Genomic DNA, 14559 nt, shown 5'->3' with positions numbered 1-14559 from the left:
GTGTAGTTGTTTTCAGTTTGTGTATTTAATTTGGAAGAAAGATTTATGTGCCCAAAAGCTTGCCTATTATTTCCAACTATCTCAGTCGGTCTAATAAAAGATATTACCTCACCTCACAAAGCTTTATCTCATTTAGAGACTTACATCATCACAACTACAGCAGTGCTGCTTTTACTGCCAGTGCGATAGACTCTGTGTCCTGTCCTCTTGACGCTTCCTGTCACTCCCAGTTTGTTCCTGGTTTGTCCCAGTGTGCTCGTGTGTGTTTCTGTACGTGTGTACTGACAGGAGATGCTCATGACTTTGTCAAGCTGCTTTCTTACCGTTCTTCTGCAATAGGATTGTTAGACTTGTCCCTTAATACTATTTCTCTATGGATTGCAAGTTTTGGGGTTTGTTGGTTTGTTTTTTTTCGTTAGGATCTTTGAAAACTTTGAATGCCATATGAAGGATAGAAGCGTTTGATATCAAAATGGGCCTTTTGTTGATACCCACTTGTAACTTTTCACGTTTTAGGAAGTGTGGATGGAAGGGAAAGCTGAAGAGCCGAACATTTTATCGAAGGCCTTTGTGTAGACCCTGATGCTTGAATGAATGCAGAATGAAGATGCTTCCTGGAGTGGGTGTGTTTGGAACTGGCAGCACCGCCCGGGTACTGGTGCCCTTGCTGAGAGCAGAAGGCTTCTCCATTGAAGCGCTCTGGGGGAAGACCGAAGAGGAAGCCAAACAACTAGCAGAGGAGATGAACATCTCCTTCTACACGAGTCGGACTGATGACGTCTTGCTGCACCAGGACGTAGATTTGGTTTGCATCAATATTCCTCCACCACTAACTCGGCAAATTGCTGTGAAGGCTCTAGGTACCTTTTTATCTTTGGAGTTGGACCAAAAATCCATAGCTGGTTGTCAGATTGAAATTTGAAGCTGTTAGCCCAGCACAATTCTGGTTGCACCGACATGCAGTGCTAAAGGTTTTGTGTGGAATTGGTAGCGCCACCTGCAAGAAAGGTTACCTAGAATTTTTTGTAAAAATACTGTCCATAATTGCTTATAGCTTTGCAAGTCTTGAACCGATTGGGCTAAAGTATCTCATGTCTTCTTCAGACTGAACGTATGGTGGGGAGGTTTTAATAAAAATGAGGTGTTTCAGAGATGATGAGGGGGTAACCGACTTTTATGCCCATTTAAAAAAAAAAACAAAAAAAAAACAAAACTCAACCCAAAACCCACAACCAAAAAACCAAAACCTAAACAACTCAGATTGTTTAATTCATTTCAACTCTTCCCATGTTCTGCAATAGGAAACTGAGATTTGCCTGGGGTGGGGGCATTGTTCAGCTGCACTTTCTGTTTTCCCCACAAATAAAACCAAACTTGAAAGTTAAGTCTTTGAAAAGATGTTTGCATGCACTCAGTAGAATTTTGTGAGGTGGGAGCTAACATCTCTGCAGATGCTGCTTTCAGCCAGCGTGCTGTGGCCCTGAGCACCGCCTGGAGCTCTCTTTGGACGCCCGTGTCCATAGCAGACTGGTATGGTCCCGGGCGCAGACTTGCTGGAGGAATCCTTCTACCTGACGCAGGAGGGCAGATGCTGGGCAAGGAGGAGATGTCGGGGGCAGCTGGAGGAATCCAGCAAGGAGAGCTGGGTGAAGGTGTCTGGGAGAGAAGGGACGACACCCCAAACTGGTTGGGCAGGGAGGTGGGAGCCAACTGCCCGGGCATCCTGAAACTTCTTAATTCCCCGGCGTGTGACTTTGTAGTGTTAATGTCCTCTCACGTAGTACAGCATGGGTGTGAGTTTGCGTGTAATTCTGTAAATAACAAGTGTGATATTTTTACTGTGTTTACCGGCGATCCACATGAGTTAATTTTAGGATGGGGAATATCTCAAGCCATGTGAGCCAGGGTGGTTTGTTGTTCTTAGCCTCTTTGGTCTACAGTAATTTGTTTTGGAAGTAAACAACTCCCTGCACAAACATTTGCAATGCCACTTAGATATGCAGAGAGAGATTTTTAAGCTTTTCTTTGTTTCATTTTATGTTGTTAAATTTGTTTGTTTACCTTGTCAGACTACTGTCGTTTGAATTTAAGGTATTCTGATTTTTGAATATTCAAACTCTAAGTTAGAATTTTTCTCTTTAATTATCCTAAAAGTTCTATTAAACACTTGTGAGGTGGTGTTTCACTAGCTCTCCTGGCTCTTGATGGTCAAGTAGGCTAAAAGGAGAGGATTGAGCCTTCTCTGGTGAATTATTAACTAAAATGGGTTGATATTCTTTCTTCGGTGGCCAGGAACCTGTAAAATGGCATTATCCAGAGGAGGAAAGGGGGATAAAGCTGATGCAAAAGTACAGAGGTGATATGTTTGCTTGACTGGAAGTATAGATAAGTGGAAAGCTGAAAAAGCTCGGGAACTCAATGGATGAAGTAGTAAAGGGTGGTTTATTCTTCACTTCTGTTTGTCTTGAAATGTTCTGATCTGCGAACTGATGCAGGCGTCTCGAACCCAATATGATGCTGACCTTGTCTTTCAGCTTTCTAGGGTCGTCGCAATGGTGTTTGTAGATCTGCCACCGAGTATGTTGTGACATATTTTAAGCCAGTGTTGGTGGCTTGCTATGATTGAGCATTCTGAAGGAACGCACAATCAGGGTAGGGCCAAAGATGGCAAGTATGTTTTCTCTGAAAGTTGAGATTGATATAGTGATGTTTATAATTGGAGAATTATTGTCTGTGAACTGTATATAATAGATTGGTGTTTACTAGCTGAGGGACTGGGCTTTAGGAAAGATCAGATGTGGTGCAGTGACAATGGTCTTGTGTGTTTTGTTGGGGGTTTTTTGTTTGGGTTTTTTTAAGTGCTTACACTTTTATTACTTATTTGTATACTTTTTTATATACTTTTTTTGTTTTGTTTTTATTTTTAAATGTGCTTACATTTTTATTTCTGCCAGAGAGTAGAGACCTGTTTTTTCCAGGAGGTGCAATCTGCTTGCATAAATTTTACTGACGGATGTCCATGAACAAGCCCAGGTACAACTTTGGCATGGCGGGGACAAAGCAGTAACACTGGATTGAGTTCATGAACCAGACAGAACAGATCAAAGCCCAGTGGTTAAGTCAAATTAAGATCAGTGTAATCTTATGGTTTATCTCCCCAACAGGCAAAGCATGAAGCTGTCCTAAAATTTGTGCTTCTTTTGATCTCAGAGGAACTAAATTAATTTCACAAAATGTCTGTGTTGTGGTTCATGTCCCACAGTTAAAATGCATCCACCTTTGCATTAGGTAAGCCCAGAGCAGAGTTACCCGCTGGAGTGGAATGTAAAACATGGGATGTTTGTGTGGGAGGCGAAGTTCAGGGAGACAGAACATGAGAAGTCCTCAGAGTCAAATTTTTTTTCAGGATGCTAAAGATAATGCTGCTGCATGTACTGAGCCCAGCCATCAAACAGATGGTTTGTGGAGTGGCTACAGAGGAACCTTTTACTTGTGTCTCTTGGTTTACATTGCTTGATAGCATCGTTTAAGTCATCTTTGCAACATAGATTGTTTGACCCCCTGATTTTGTGGAGTCCCTACAAATTACAGCACGTCTATGTTAATTATGAAGGAAGGAGTCAGAAAGGACTCTATCACTGCTTTGTGTTGTGACAAATCCAGATTTCCTGTTCTTGAAACAGGATGAACGAGCATGCTGAGAGTGCTCTTTGCATATTGTGCTTCCTGTCTCTGCAGCAAGTAGCATGGAGGTCTTTTGAAACTGTAGGTGAACAAGAGGTGAAATGGGGCGGCTCCTAAAGCATGTACATCTGAAATAGCCAGTTATTTGGGAAGACTCCTTGGATACTCCCAACTTCTTACGGTGGACAAAGCAATGGTCTGGTGTGCTTCAACAGCGGCCAGTTGTACACCTTCCTCGGTGCAACCGCAATTATGTGACTTTATTTGGGGGAGTAAAGAACTGGGGCTTCAGTTCAGTGGGCATATTTACACAGGATAAATAGATTTAGTAGTTTGAGTCAACATTATAACTTGTGCAGAGAGGCGAAGCTGGGGACTTCAGCTAGTTATGGAGCAGTGCCTATGATAGCAAAGACACAACCAAAGAGGTGATGTGGTAGCTGACACAGTGAGAAAGCTGTCCCAGTCCAGCCCTCTCCTCACGCTGCCTGGCAGGCTGTGTGGCACGCGGCCGGTCCCCTCCTGACTGCACCGCAGGGACTCCTCCGTGCACCCCCGCTTGTTGCATTTGCTCGCCTGCACGTCCCACCTGGACACAGGATGGCAGGACCTCTCCCCATCAGGAGTGTTGGTGGGCTACCTCCTATTCCAGGCTGCTCAGCAGGACCCCCCTGGGACACGAAGGACCTCCTTGATGGAGCGGTGGGCCGGGTGTGGTCTCGGTGTCCTTCTTGTGGCCTGCTGGTATGCACCTGGCCTGAGGCAGAGAGGAGACCCCGGCTCACATGCGCGTTGATTGCGGAGAAAGCTGACTCTTTAAGGCTTGGGGTGCACTTCTCCCATCTTCTCATGCATGCTCCCCCTCCCAAGGGCCCACGAGGCTGTGGGGTCCCTTCTTCCTCCTGCCCACGCTGGCACCCTTTGTACCAGGAGGAGCAAGTGGGCTGGGGGGTCCTGGCAATTGCTGGGGCCTGTGTCCCTCCCCAGCACCTGTGGTGGCTCCGGGCAGCATCCACCAGGGAGTATGAGAAAGCAGCGAGTTTTCTGTGCTTGCATTTTATTAACCAGGGCCGTAAAATACTTCACGTATGGCAAGTTTTGGATGTGATGTGGCTAAGCAACAGCAGGGGAAGCTGATGACTCGGTGCTGATGGACAGTGTGGATCTGACTAGAGGTGTAAGATTCCTTTAGGAGAAAATACTCTAGTTTATTCTGCTTTCCAATAAGTCTCGGCTCGCCTGTTGTTTTTTGATTGCTTCCACAGGATGTGAACACACTTTAAATCTGGTATTTCATTGAGTGAAGCCATGATTTGGCTGTATTACATTAGTGAGAGTCAAAAGACTTCTGTTTAAATGTTTAGTTTATTTACTAAATCAGGAATTGGTTTGAAAATTCTTGGAATCTAGCAGGTACTTTTGCATGGGAACACAGGATTAGATGGTTTGTTAGTAGATGGTCACTCCTGGCAATGGTGACCTTTTATTCTATTTTTTCCCTTCCTCTTACTGCAACAACCAGTTAAATAGCCATAAATAGGAGGACTTCAGTGGAGTGATGGTCTCAGAAGCTGATGTGCTCACCGCAGACGGGGTTCACTCCAAGGTGTGCACAGAGAAGACCCTGAGGCATGTTGTTAGGACAGCTTGCAATGAGCTTCATAGCAGGCAGCTGCCTGTGAGGTGGGGAAATCCAACTGCACAGCCCCATTGCCTTCCTCCAAGGTGTCCAGCCCCTTCTGTGGGCTTAGACCCACCTGTGAGCTGATTTAACTCACCTGCGTGGAAAGAGGAAGCTTCCTTTTCTAAACTGGGCTCAGTTGGTGAGTTGAACTGGCTCACAGAGGGCTCCGAGGAGAACTAGAGCCCTGTGGTGGCTCGCATGTCTCCTAGCTGGTGATGACCTCAACAGAAAATTTTGCAGCAGTGATTTAAGAAAACAATATGGTACAAAGTTCAGGTTATTCATTATCAGAATAATAGCAACAAGATGAGGGTTGTAGGTTGCTCTGTCTCAGACAACAGATGGCATGGCCATTACGTTGGTAAGGAACCTTGTAGCCATCTCTGATTTGGCCCTTGTTCTTGCTGCACGGCCATCTCTGTGACATGGGGACAGCTGTGGGGATGACCCACTGAGGTCAACTGCAGGTTTATCCCAGAGGTGTTACGGCGTACCCGGGTCTCTGTTCCGGCATTCCGGCAGTGCTCGGTAGGCTGTGCTGAGCTGTCGGCGTGCTGCACTGACTACCGTCCTGAAAAAAGGCATCAGTCAGTTTTAGCTCCTCGAGTGGCTCAGCCTACACTGGCAAAAAGAGCACAGCGCTGACGCAAGGGTGCGGGTGGGTGGCAGGACAAGGGCAGCCCGGTGTGATCAGCCACCCAGCGTGAAGCGGCTGTCCCCGGGCGGCAGGAATGGTCTCCTTTGGCTCAGCCCTCTCCGCTCTCAGTTGCCCACTGCAGGGACCCAGCCCCTTTGTGTGGATGCTGTCAGGCTCCTCGAAGAACCAACTTGGGGCAATAATCTACCAGAAAAAGAGCCAAGACGAGTGAGTATTTCCATGCTGGGTTTGTAGTCTGAGCCAGCTCCTGTACCACCAAATACAAGGTGAAGGGCGGTGGGGTTGTGCAATGGGGAGAGCCGCACCAGCAGAGCGCTGACTGCAGAGCTGTACCCCGTGTGTACGTGGATTGAGAGTCACTTTTATTTTCTGTGAACTTTGAGAACAGTGGTCTGCTTAGGATCTGGTGAAGATCTTTTACTTTTTCTTTTTGCTTGTGTTTTACTGTAACCTGGCTTGAGATTACTAAGAAGGCAGATAAATCAGGTGCTGAAGCATCTTAAGACGCAGAATATCAAACAGAGTGTTGTGCCTCATCTCAGCAAGCAGGATGGGGGAGTTGGAAATGGTCCCTGAAACAGAGGGTTACCGGTGGGCAGCCAGGGTGTCGCCAGGGAGTTTGACCTTACCCTTTGTTCATTAAAGCTTCTGTTGACTTGCATCTATGTAGGGGATTTCTTTGGACAAGACCACTAAAAATTGTAGTCTTGTCATTTTCTGACTGGATTTTGGTGGTGTCTATTAGAAATACAGGCTCTGAGTTTTCTCTAGCTGCAGCTGTCCCCTGGCTGAGTTGGGCATGGCAGTGTGTCACTGGAGCTTGCTGGCACCTGGACCTCCTTGGATGGTTCCTGAAAGTCTTGCTCAGTGCATCCAGGAGCTGCAGTGTGGGATCTGGCTTCCCCTCCTGTGCAAGAGACCGACTGAAGCACTTGTGCTGGTATCTCCTCGTCGAGGAGTCAGTTAAAAGCTGTTCTGAGCAGGGAGTGCAGTCTGCTCCTGGGTAAGGAGAAGCTTTCAGAGAGGTGCCCGCCACCATGTGCAGCGATTCCCGCAATTCTTGGGCAGAAACTGTGGTACGACATGACTGTCCTTCGGGTCTGACATCACCAGTTGGGTGATGTCACTTCTAGGTATACCCCTGGTTGTTACACTGAAAAATGTTTAGGTAAGTCTTTTATCAGAACAGATGTCTATGGAGAAGTTAATCCATGCCATGGGAAAAGGGTGAAGATTGGGGAGGAAGAGGGAATACCAGCAAAGCACTGAATATAGGAATTTGGTTGAAGCTTGCACTGGGATGCTCTTTTGTATTACTTTATTTCTACTTTAAAGTTAAAAAAAAAAAAAAAAGAAGAATTATTGACTGCCCCCATTGATTCAGGCTGAGCACAAGATCAAGTGCATCAGTAGGAATAAAAATGCAGTGGGTCAGCTTGTGAGTGCAGCTCTCGTCTGTGTAACTCGGTCACCTTTGCAGTCTAATTGTACGAGTAGGCTGTACGTGCAGACCGAGCTGTTTTGCTTTCCAATTAGTGATGCTTTTAAAACAATCCACCTACCAAAACCTTATTTCTAATTCTTGTATTCTGTACACAGGCCGCTAAGTGTCTTGTATGTCTCATTGCTATTCATTTATTAAAAGTAATAAATTCATAGTGGTGGTGAAATACCAAGTGAAAATCAAATCTTTACTCCCCTCTTCCCTTCAGGGTACATGACGGTTTTATTCCTCTGGCTGTACAGGTATGCAAATAATGTTATGGCTCCAACACGCAAATTGTGTCTTGTTTTGATGCCATGTGATGCTGTTTGGCCATTTATCTTTCATGATGTAAAAATCCTCTCTTTATTTGGAGCCTCTCCCTGTGGGAGTTTGTCAGCTCTGCAACTGGAGCATCTTGGAAGCAGCTTTGAGTGCTTGGTGTTTCTGTTTGAGTTCCCAGACCTTTGCCTTTGAAATTGCAGCAGGAGAACCTGACTCTTAAAAACCCCACTTCTTGACAACCTTTGGGGCGTCCAAGCATGTTTTGCTTGTGTGTGCTATATATATTGGTTTTTTTTTTTTTCCATTTGTGCTGCAGGAATAGGGAAGAATGTGATCTGTGAGAAAGCTGCTACCTCTGTGGATGCCTTCAGGATGGTCACAGCTGCCAGGTATTACCCCAAGCTGATGAGCATCGTTGGCAACGTTCTGCGTTTCTTGCCCGCCTTTGTGAAGATGAAGGAGTTGATAGAAGAACACTATGTGGGCAACGTGATGATCTGTGACGTACGAGTTTACGGAGGAAGCCTGCTCAGCCACAAGTACAACTGGATCTGTGATGAGCTGATGGGAGGAGGTGGTCTGCATACAATGGGAACCTACATTATCGACCTCCTAACTCACCTCATCAGCAGGACAGCTGAGCAGGCCCATGGTTTGCTCAAGACTTTTGTGAAACAGAACACAGCTATAAGCGGGATCCGCCACGTCACTAGCGATGACTTCTGCTTTTTCCAGATGTTAATGAGTGAGGGTGTCTGTTGCACTGTGACTCTCAACTTCAACATGCCTGGTTCATTCATCCATGAAGTCATGATTGTTGGGTCTACCGGTCGCCTCATAGCTCGCGGGACGGACTTGTATGGGCAGAAAAACACCGCGCTCCAAGAAGAGCTACTGTTTACAGATTCTCTGACTGTCAACAAGGGCCTTTTGGATAAGGGGTTTAAAGACATCCCGCTGCTTTACCTAAAAGGAATGGTGTACATGGTGCAGGCACTGCGGCAGTCTTTCCAAGACCAGGAAGACCGTCGGACATGGGATCATAAACCTGTCTCCATGGCAGCCTCTTTTGAAGATGGTCTGTACATGCAGAGTGTGGTCGAGGCCATCAAGAAATCCAGCAGGTCAGGGGAGTGGGAGGCTGTGGAGGTGATGACCGAGGAACCAGATGCCAATCAAAACCTCTGCGAGGCGCTTCAAAGAAATAACTTATGAACGTTCCTGCTTTGGAAGATAGGAAAATTAACACTTCTGGCTGTAATGTAAAAAAACCCTCTCCGTTTTTAAGATATGTAGATTCTTATTTAATAACCCGAGTTCCTTGTTTTTTTAGACGTGTAAAATACGTCATGTTCTGATGGAAACTGGTCTGATTTAAATTGTTGAAAGAGTTTTAAATGTTTCCATTTTTGCAAACATTTAATTTTTGTCTTGGAGACTGTTAGGAAAACTTGAATTGCCCTTTGCACTTGCAGTAGCGGAAGTGAAGCATGGGATCTCTGCCATTGCATGGCTTGTGAATGGGACACAACCCCTGTTGCACAGGTTGCTTATTTTAACAATTTTAACGTGAGAGCACGTAGAGCAAGATCAGGGAGTATCTGTTGTTCAGATGCCTTTTTCTCCTCTCTTGGAGACTCATTAAAGTTTTACTCCTCGGTTTGTAAAATTTTATAAAAGAGTTTAGTGATGTAACAGGTCTCTGAACTCCTATAGGACAAAAAGTAGAAGGAACAGATGAAAGTTTGTAACATAAGGATCAGCCTTTTGGCTTCCTGCATGTGGAAAATGTCTTTAAAATTCATTTAAATTGGTATTTTATTTAAATGATGCTATGAATTCTCTGTTGACGATGTCCTGGCAGGAAAATTTTCAGGAAGTCTGTGATGATTTATGCAATTCCTCCTTATCTGTAGACATTATTCCTTCTACTGAAGAGGCTGCCTGCATCCTGCAGCTTTTCTCCATAAGCTCTGTGTCCGTCGGTTGTGTTTACTGCCTGGCAGCACCGGTGCCGTGACTGCGGGGCCACGTTCTCATTTCTGTGACTGTTAATAAATGCCTCCCAGGTTCACGGGATTTCCACGGTGTCGTGGGTAGTGAAGTTGTACAGCATTAACCTTCCGGGGACCTGAAGATGGAAGTTAGGAGGTATTTCCTACCTCTTGCAGCTCTCTTAACGTGCTGGCTGGGTCATTGTCACACTACACACATCCTGATAGTTGAGAGAATGGGGACTGAACTGTCATGGGTAAGTCTACTCTTAATCTCAAACACTGGATATTAACCCTCTGGCCCTGCCCATCCTCACACCCTCCTGCAGCTTGTGTCCAGTGGAGAGATCTGTTGGCAGATCATGGGTGGAAGTTCATTCCATTTGAGAAATGTTTCTCCGCAGGTATGCGGAAGGGATAGTCCAATTTTACTACATTTATTTTGTGTACTTGAAAGCTTTTTTTAAATGTTATTTCCCACTAAATTGTAACCCTGTGTATTTATGCACATTAACATGCAAACTGCTGTTTTCATAAGCTGGTCCTTCCTGAAAAGTATCTTGTTTTCTACAGAAATAAAAAGTTGTGTTTGTTGACGGCATTCTTTATGCAGCTTTGTGCTTGTGTTTGATTAACAGGAGACTTATGGCGGGGGCTCAGTACCTGTTGAGTCCTTCTGTGCTCTTTTGCTGCCAGCTGGGTAGCTTGGGTGTGGAAAAAGCCCTGTGATATCTAGCAGTATAGCTCTGTGCTATCCTATATAGCTCTGTGCTATCGTAGCAAGTGTCATCCGTTTATCACCAAGGGAAACTAAGTCCCACCAGAAGATCTATTTCCCCACCTCTTTGCCGTTTCCCTCGGACTACAGCTGTTGAGTAGCTGGTTTTGGAGATCCTTTTGCCTACCTTGGACTTACATGTCAACTTCCGTGATTAACAGCATCTTTATTTTTCTGCCTGACTCATTGTAGAAATTACTGGAAGACACCAACTAAGAAGCTGTCCTTGAACCAAGAACTTTGCGCCTCTGCTCAGTTTGTCTGTACTGGGCAGAAAATCTACAGGAGAAGGAAGCACAAAACTTCCCCAGACGATCCCAGCAAAGGAAGGACGGTGCCCAGACTCCTGGGAGAGCAAGAGACCTGACTGCAGAAGCATTCAGGGAGGTGAAACGGGCTTCTCGTAGGCTGGCTACAGCCTCCAGCTGCCCCGCACAGGCAGAGCGGGATTGTGGCCAAAGCAGCGCTCCTTTGGGTGAGGCGGATCCCTGTCGTGAAGTCGAGATTCCCTCGTGCAACCCCTGTTTGCCTTAACGCGGGTGTAGTGGAAACACCCGCCAGCTAGTGCTGCTCGCAGAGGGAGCGTGTTTGCCTAAGCGCGGGGGTAGTGAAACCCCCCGCCAGCTAGTGCTGCTCGCAGAGGGAGACCGGCCACACTCCGCTGTCTGCCGGGCTGAAAGGCAGCACCGCGCCGTCCCCTCCTGGGTCCCCCGCGCGGGGTGATTTCCAGCAGCTGGTCTCAAGGCTGGTCCTCAGCCTCCTGCTTTTCACACGCAAGGAAAGAATGACAGCACACACGTCCTAAGGCCATGCGGTGTGCAGATATATTTTTATAATGAAAAAATGCCTTTTTTTTTTTTTTTTTTTACTTCAGGCAAATCAGGTTCTCTGCAACCAGGAAAAAAAACCCCAATAAACCCATGGCTGTTTGTGTGGGCCAGGTGATTATCACCACCCCGCAGGACAGGCTGTAGCAGCCAAACAGGAGGCAGAAAGCTGTGTGGCTATTTATACTGAGGAAGGAGTGGCAGCACCAGATGAGCTGCGTATCTGAGCATCCTATCAATATCGACCTGCATGGATTTGTCACTTGTTTCGGGGGCCGGGATCTCTGGAGCGTTGCTGGCCCAGGGATCTGCAAGAGGAGAGGAGTGAGTGCATCAACAGCCCCGCTGCCTCCTCAGAGACAGGCTGAGTATTTGCAGCAGGTCCCAGCAGCGTGAGAGGGATAGCTGCTCTGGGTCTCCAGCCTGACCTCCTGCTTGGAGCCAGCCGGTCACCAGCTCCAGCTCAGGCTGGCCATGGCTTTGTCCCACCAAGTCCTGGAAAACAACGCTGGAACCTAGGGACTGTGGAGTCAACTGAAGAGTGCTGTCCTAGGGGAAATGGTCCTGCTTTGCTTGCCTGGGCCACCTGAGAGCTTCAAGAGAAAACCTAAGGGGTTTGCTGCCTCAAATGGTGACCCAGAGACATCTGAGCTGCTTCTCTAAAAGCTAGGGGCAAGGGTGGAAGAAACAGGGTAAGGTGACACAACCCGCACAGGCAAGGGCAAAGCCTCCATTTCTGGGGGGATGAGCTATGGGGACCAGCAGGTCACTGGCGGGACAAGGCCAGCTCCCTGGCAAATACGTGAACTGGTAACCATCAGAGCTCACCCTCCAGCTGTGGAGCAGTTGCCCTCCTGGGGGCTGCAGGGACCTGGCTTGTCTGTGCCAGCTCTGGGACTTCATCTGCTGCTGATGGGGCCATCAGCTCCGGCATGTCGAAGTTGATGTACTGGTACAAGGGTCGCAGGCGCGGCAGTTTTCCTGGAGAGGCACAAGAAGAGCCCAACGCTGACCCCCCTGCTTCCCTGCCAGGACTGTGCTGTAGCTCACGCACTGCAGCAGCCCTGGGAGGAGAGGAAGATTATGACCTCTGCCAGGAAGGGAGCCAGGGGCAGCGGGGGGAGGCAGACACCTGGTGGGATAAAAGCCAGGGATACATGGCTCTGCCGGCCACGAGTTTGCTCACCTAGCATGTCCTGGGACACGGCCCCTCTGGGGGGGCACAGGCTGCTCACAGGTCTCTTTTTCTTCCTTTTCTTCTGCTGCTTGGTGGAGAGGCCAGCGTCGTCTCCGAGAGCGCCTGGCTCCTTGGCGGTGGGATGTGCCCTCTGGAAATTGGGGTGCTGCAACAGGAGCCTTTGCAAGTTGAGCCTGCAGGACAGAAACCAGCTGTGGGGCACAGCCAGCTCGGGCTCTGGGTGCGGTGGGAGACGGAGCCCAGTGGCACCTCAGGGGGCTCCGTGCCTTGGCACAGGAGCCACGTCCAAGCGCAGCCCTCGCCCCTTGGTCTGTGCCCGTGCTACGGTGTGGTTGTGCCTGCTGCTGGCCGGCACCTCGCTGCTCCTGCCCTGGCCGTGCTGGCTTAGCTCCCTGGCTGGACATGGCTGGTGGTCACTGACTGTGGCTGATGGATGGCTCGGGGCTACTGCGTTGCCTTAGTGATGTTTCACTTTCCACCGTGAGCCTCATGACTCTTTGGGCTTCCCCCTTTCCCCAATTCTCTGGTTTATCTGCTCTTTTAAACTCTGAGCAACTCTCAGCATTGCAAACCGAGCTCCTCCATTCTCAACAAAATAAAAACCAAAAACAAAATGATGTCCAGCCACAAATCCTGGCTACTACTATCTTTCATCCCTTCCTCCCAACCTTGTTTCACCCTCACACAATGCAGGCCGCCTGGGGCATACCCGGGCCTCGCCGGCAGCTGCTCCTCACACGACGATCACAAAGCTGGGTCATGAAGGAGATGTGGCGACTTACTTTGCCCCCTTGAGTTTGAAACCGTAGGCTAGCAGCCAGGCCTGCAGTGCCGTGACACAGCTGAGCTCCGCCAGCTCCGGGAAGAGCTCTTTCTTCTTCGCCATCTCCTCCTCGTACAGCTTGGCATGGACAAGGACACCTCGCCCATCCTTGGACCACTGCGGTGGACACAGGGGACAGCACTGATGAGTGATGCTCCTATCCTGCCAGTCCCTGCACCCGCTTTCCTTGTGCCCTGGCATGGATGACCCTGCCACCGTGGCTTTGGACCCTTAATTAATAACCACCCGGATTTAGGGTTTCACACCCAACATGGTCCCAAGGTCTTGGAGGTGAGCCCGGCTGGCCAGTGAGTGGGAGCAACCCATGTCAGCGGCTGTCTATGCTGGCTGGGACTGTGGGGCTGGGTGGCCCTGTGAGTCCTGCTGGCCCTCCCAAGGCTCTGGTTGCCACCTTGTCTCCCCCCCCGTCACCCACAGTGGCACCGCCAGGCCCCAAGCAGAAGCTGGGGACACCCTCGAGCGTGCCACCAGGGCAGAAAACCACTCTGCAAGGAGTTGCCTGGAAATGATTCCGCTGCCATTTCATGCAGCTCAACTAGAAGCTCGCAGATAACTATTTGGGGTCGTTTACTCTCAGTTTGAGAAAGACTTGGGAGTAACATAATGCCTTTTGTTTCTGGGGAGCAAACCCAGCCCCAGGGACATCCACCCTCTGCAGAAATGAGCTTTTCCCATTCCTTCCCCCTCCCCAAATTTTGGCACACATTGCGGATCCCGTGTTTGCACACAAGGTCCTGCCCCCTCCCCAAATTTGGGCACACATTGCGGATCCCGTGTTCGCACACAAGGCTTGCGCAGAGGCAAGTGCCGTGCTCGTGGCACCCAGGAACAAAGCCTGTGCTCATCGCAACTCCCCCATCCAACGCGGCATCGCCCTTCACCTCCAAAGCTTTGACATCTGGGTTCTCCAGGGCTGCAGACAGCTGAGCGAGGACCTGCCCGGGCTCGCGGCCACCGCGCTGCCCCTCCTCGGGGCTCCTCACCAGGGCAGGAGGCTCCGGCACCGGGGCTGACATGGCAGATGCTCTAGGCCACTGGTGGGGTCTGCGTGCAGACCGACATCCCCATGAGTGTTCGGTTTGGCACGGGACCTCACCCCAATGCACGGTGTGCTGCCAGGCCAT

The 14559-nt window shown here is 48.8% G+C and overlaps 1 protein-coding gene across 1 annotated transcript; it reads left to right on the top strand.

The window, feature by feature from the left end:
• Positions 1-520: 520 nt before the first annotated feature.
• On the top strand, positions 521-10387 carry LOC104617864 (glucose-fructose oxidoreductase domain-containing protein 2). Its single transcript, XM_010283298.1, has 2 exons — positions 521-860; positions 8111-10387. Exons 1-2 carry the CDS (start codon positions 602-604, stop codon positions 9007-9009), a joined length of 1158 nt encoding a protein of 385 aa, XP_010281600.1. The 5' UTR covers positions 521-601; the 3' UTR covers positions 9010-10387.
• Positions 10388-14559: the final 4172 nt, after the last annotated feature.

The sequence above is a fragment of the Phaethon lepturus genome, unplaced genomic scaffold (genome assembly GCF_000687285.1).
Source record: "Phaethon lepturus isolate BGI_N335 unplaced genomic scaffold, ASM68728v1 scaffold17193, whole genome shotgun sequence".
Classification (NCBI taxonomy): Eukaryota; Metazoa; Chordata; class Aves; order Phaethontiformes; family Phaethontidae; genus Phaethon; species Phaethon lepturus.
This window is presented reverse-complemented; position numbering and strand designations above follow the sequence as displayed.

What these genes read in the sequence shown, in the direction of transcription:
- LOC104617864 (XM_010283298.1), top strand. Translation starts at nt 602, where the DNA reads ATGAAGATGCTTCCTGGAGTGGGTGTGTTTGGAACTGGCAGCACCGCC. An exon ending in AATTGCTGTGAAGGCTCTAG is followed by an intron (nt 861 to 8,110) that starts GTACCTTTTTAT and finishes TTTGTGCTGCAG; the next exon opens with GAATAGGGAAGAATGTGATC.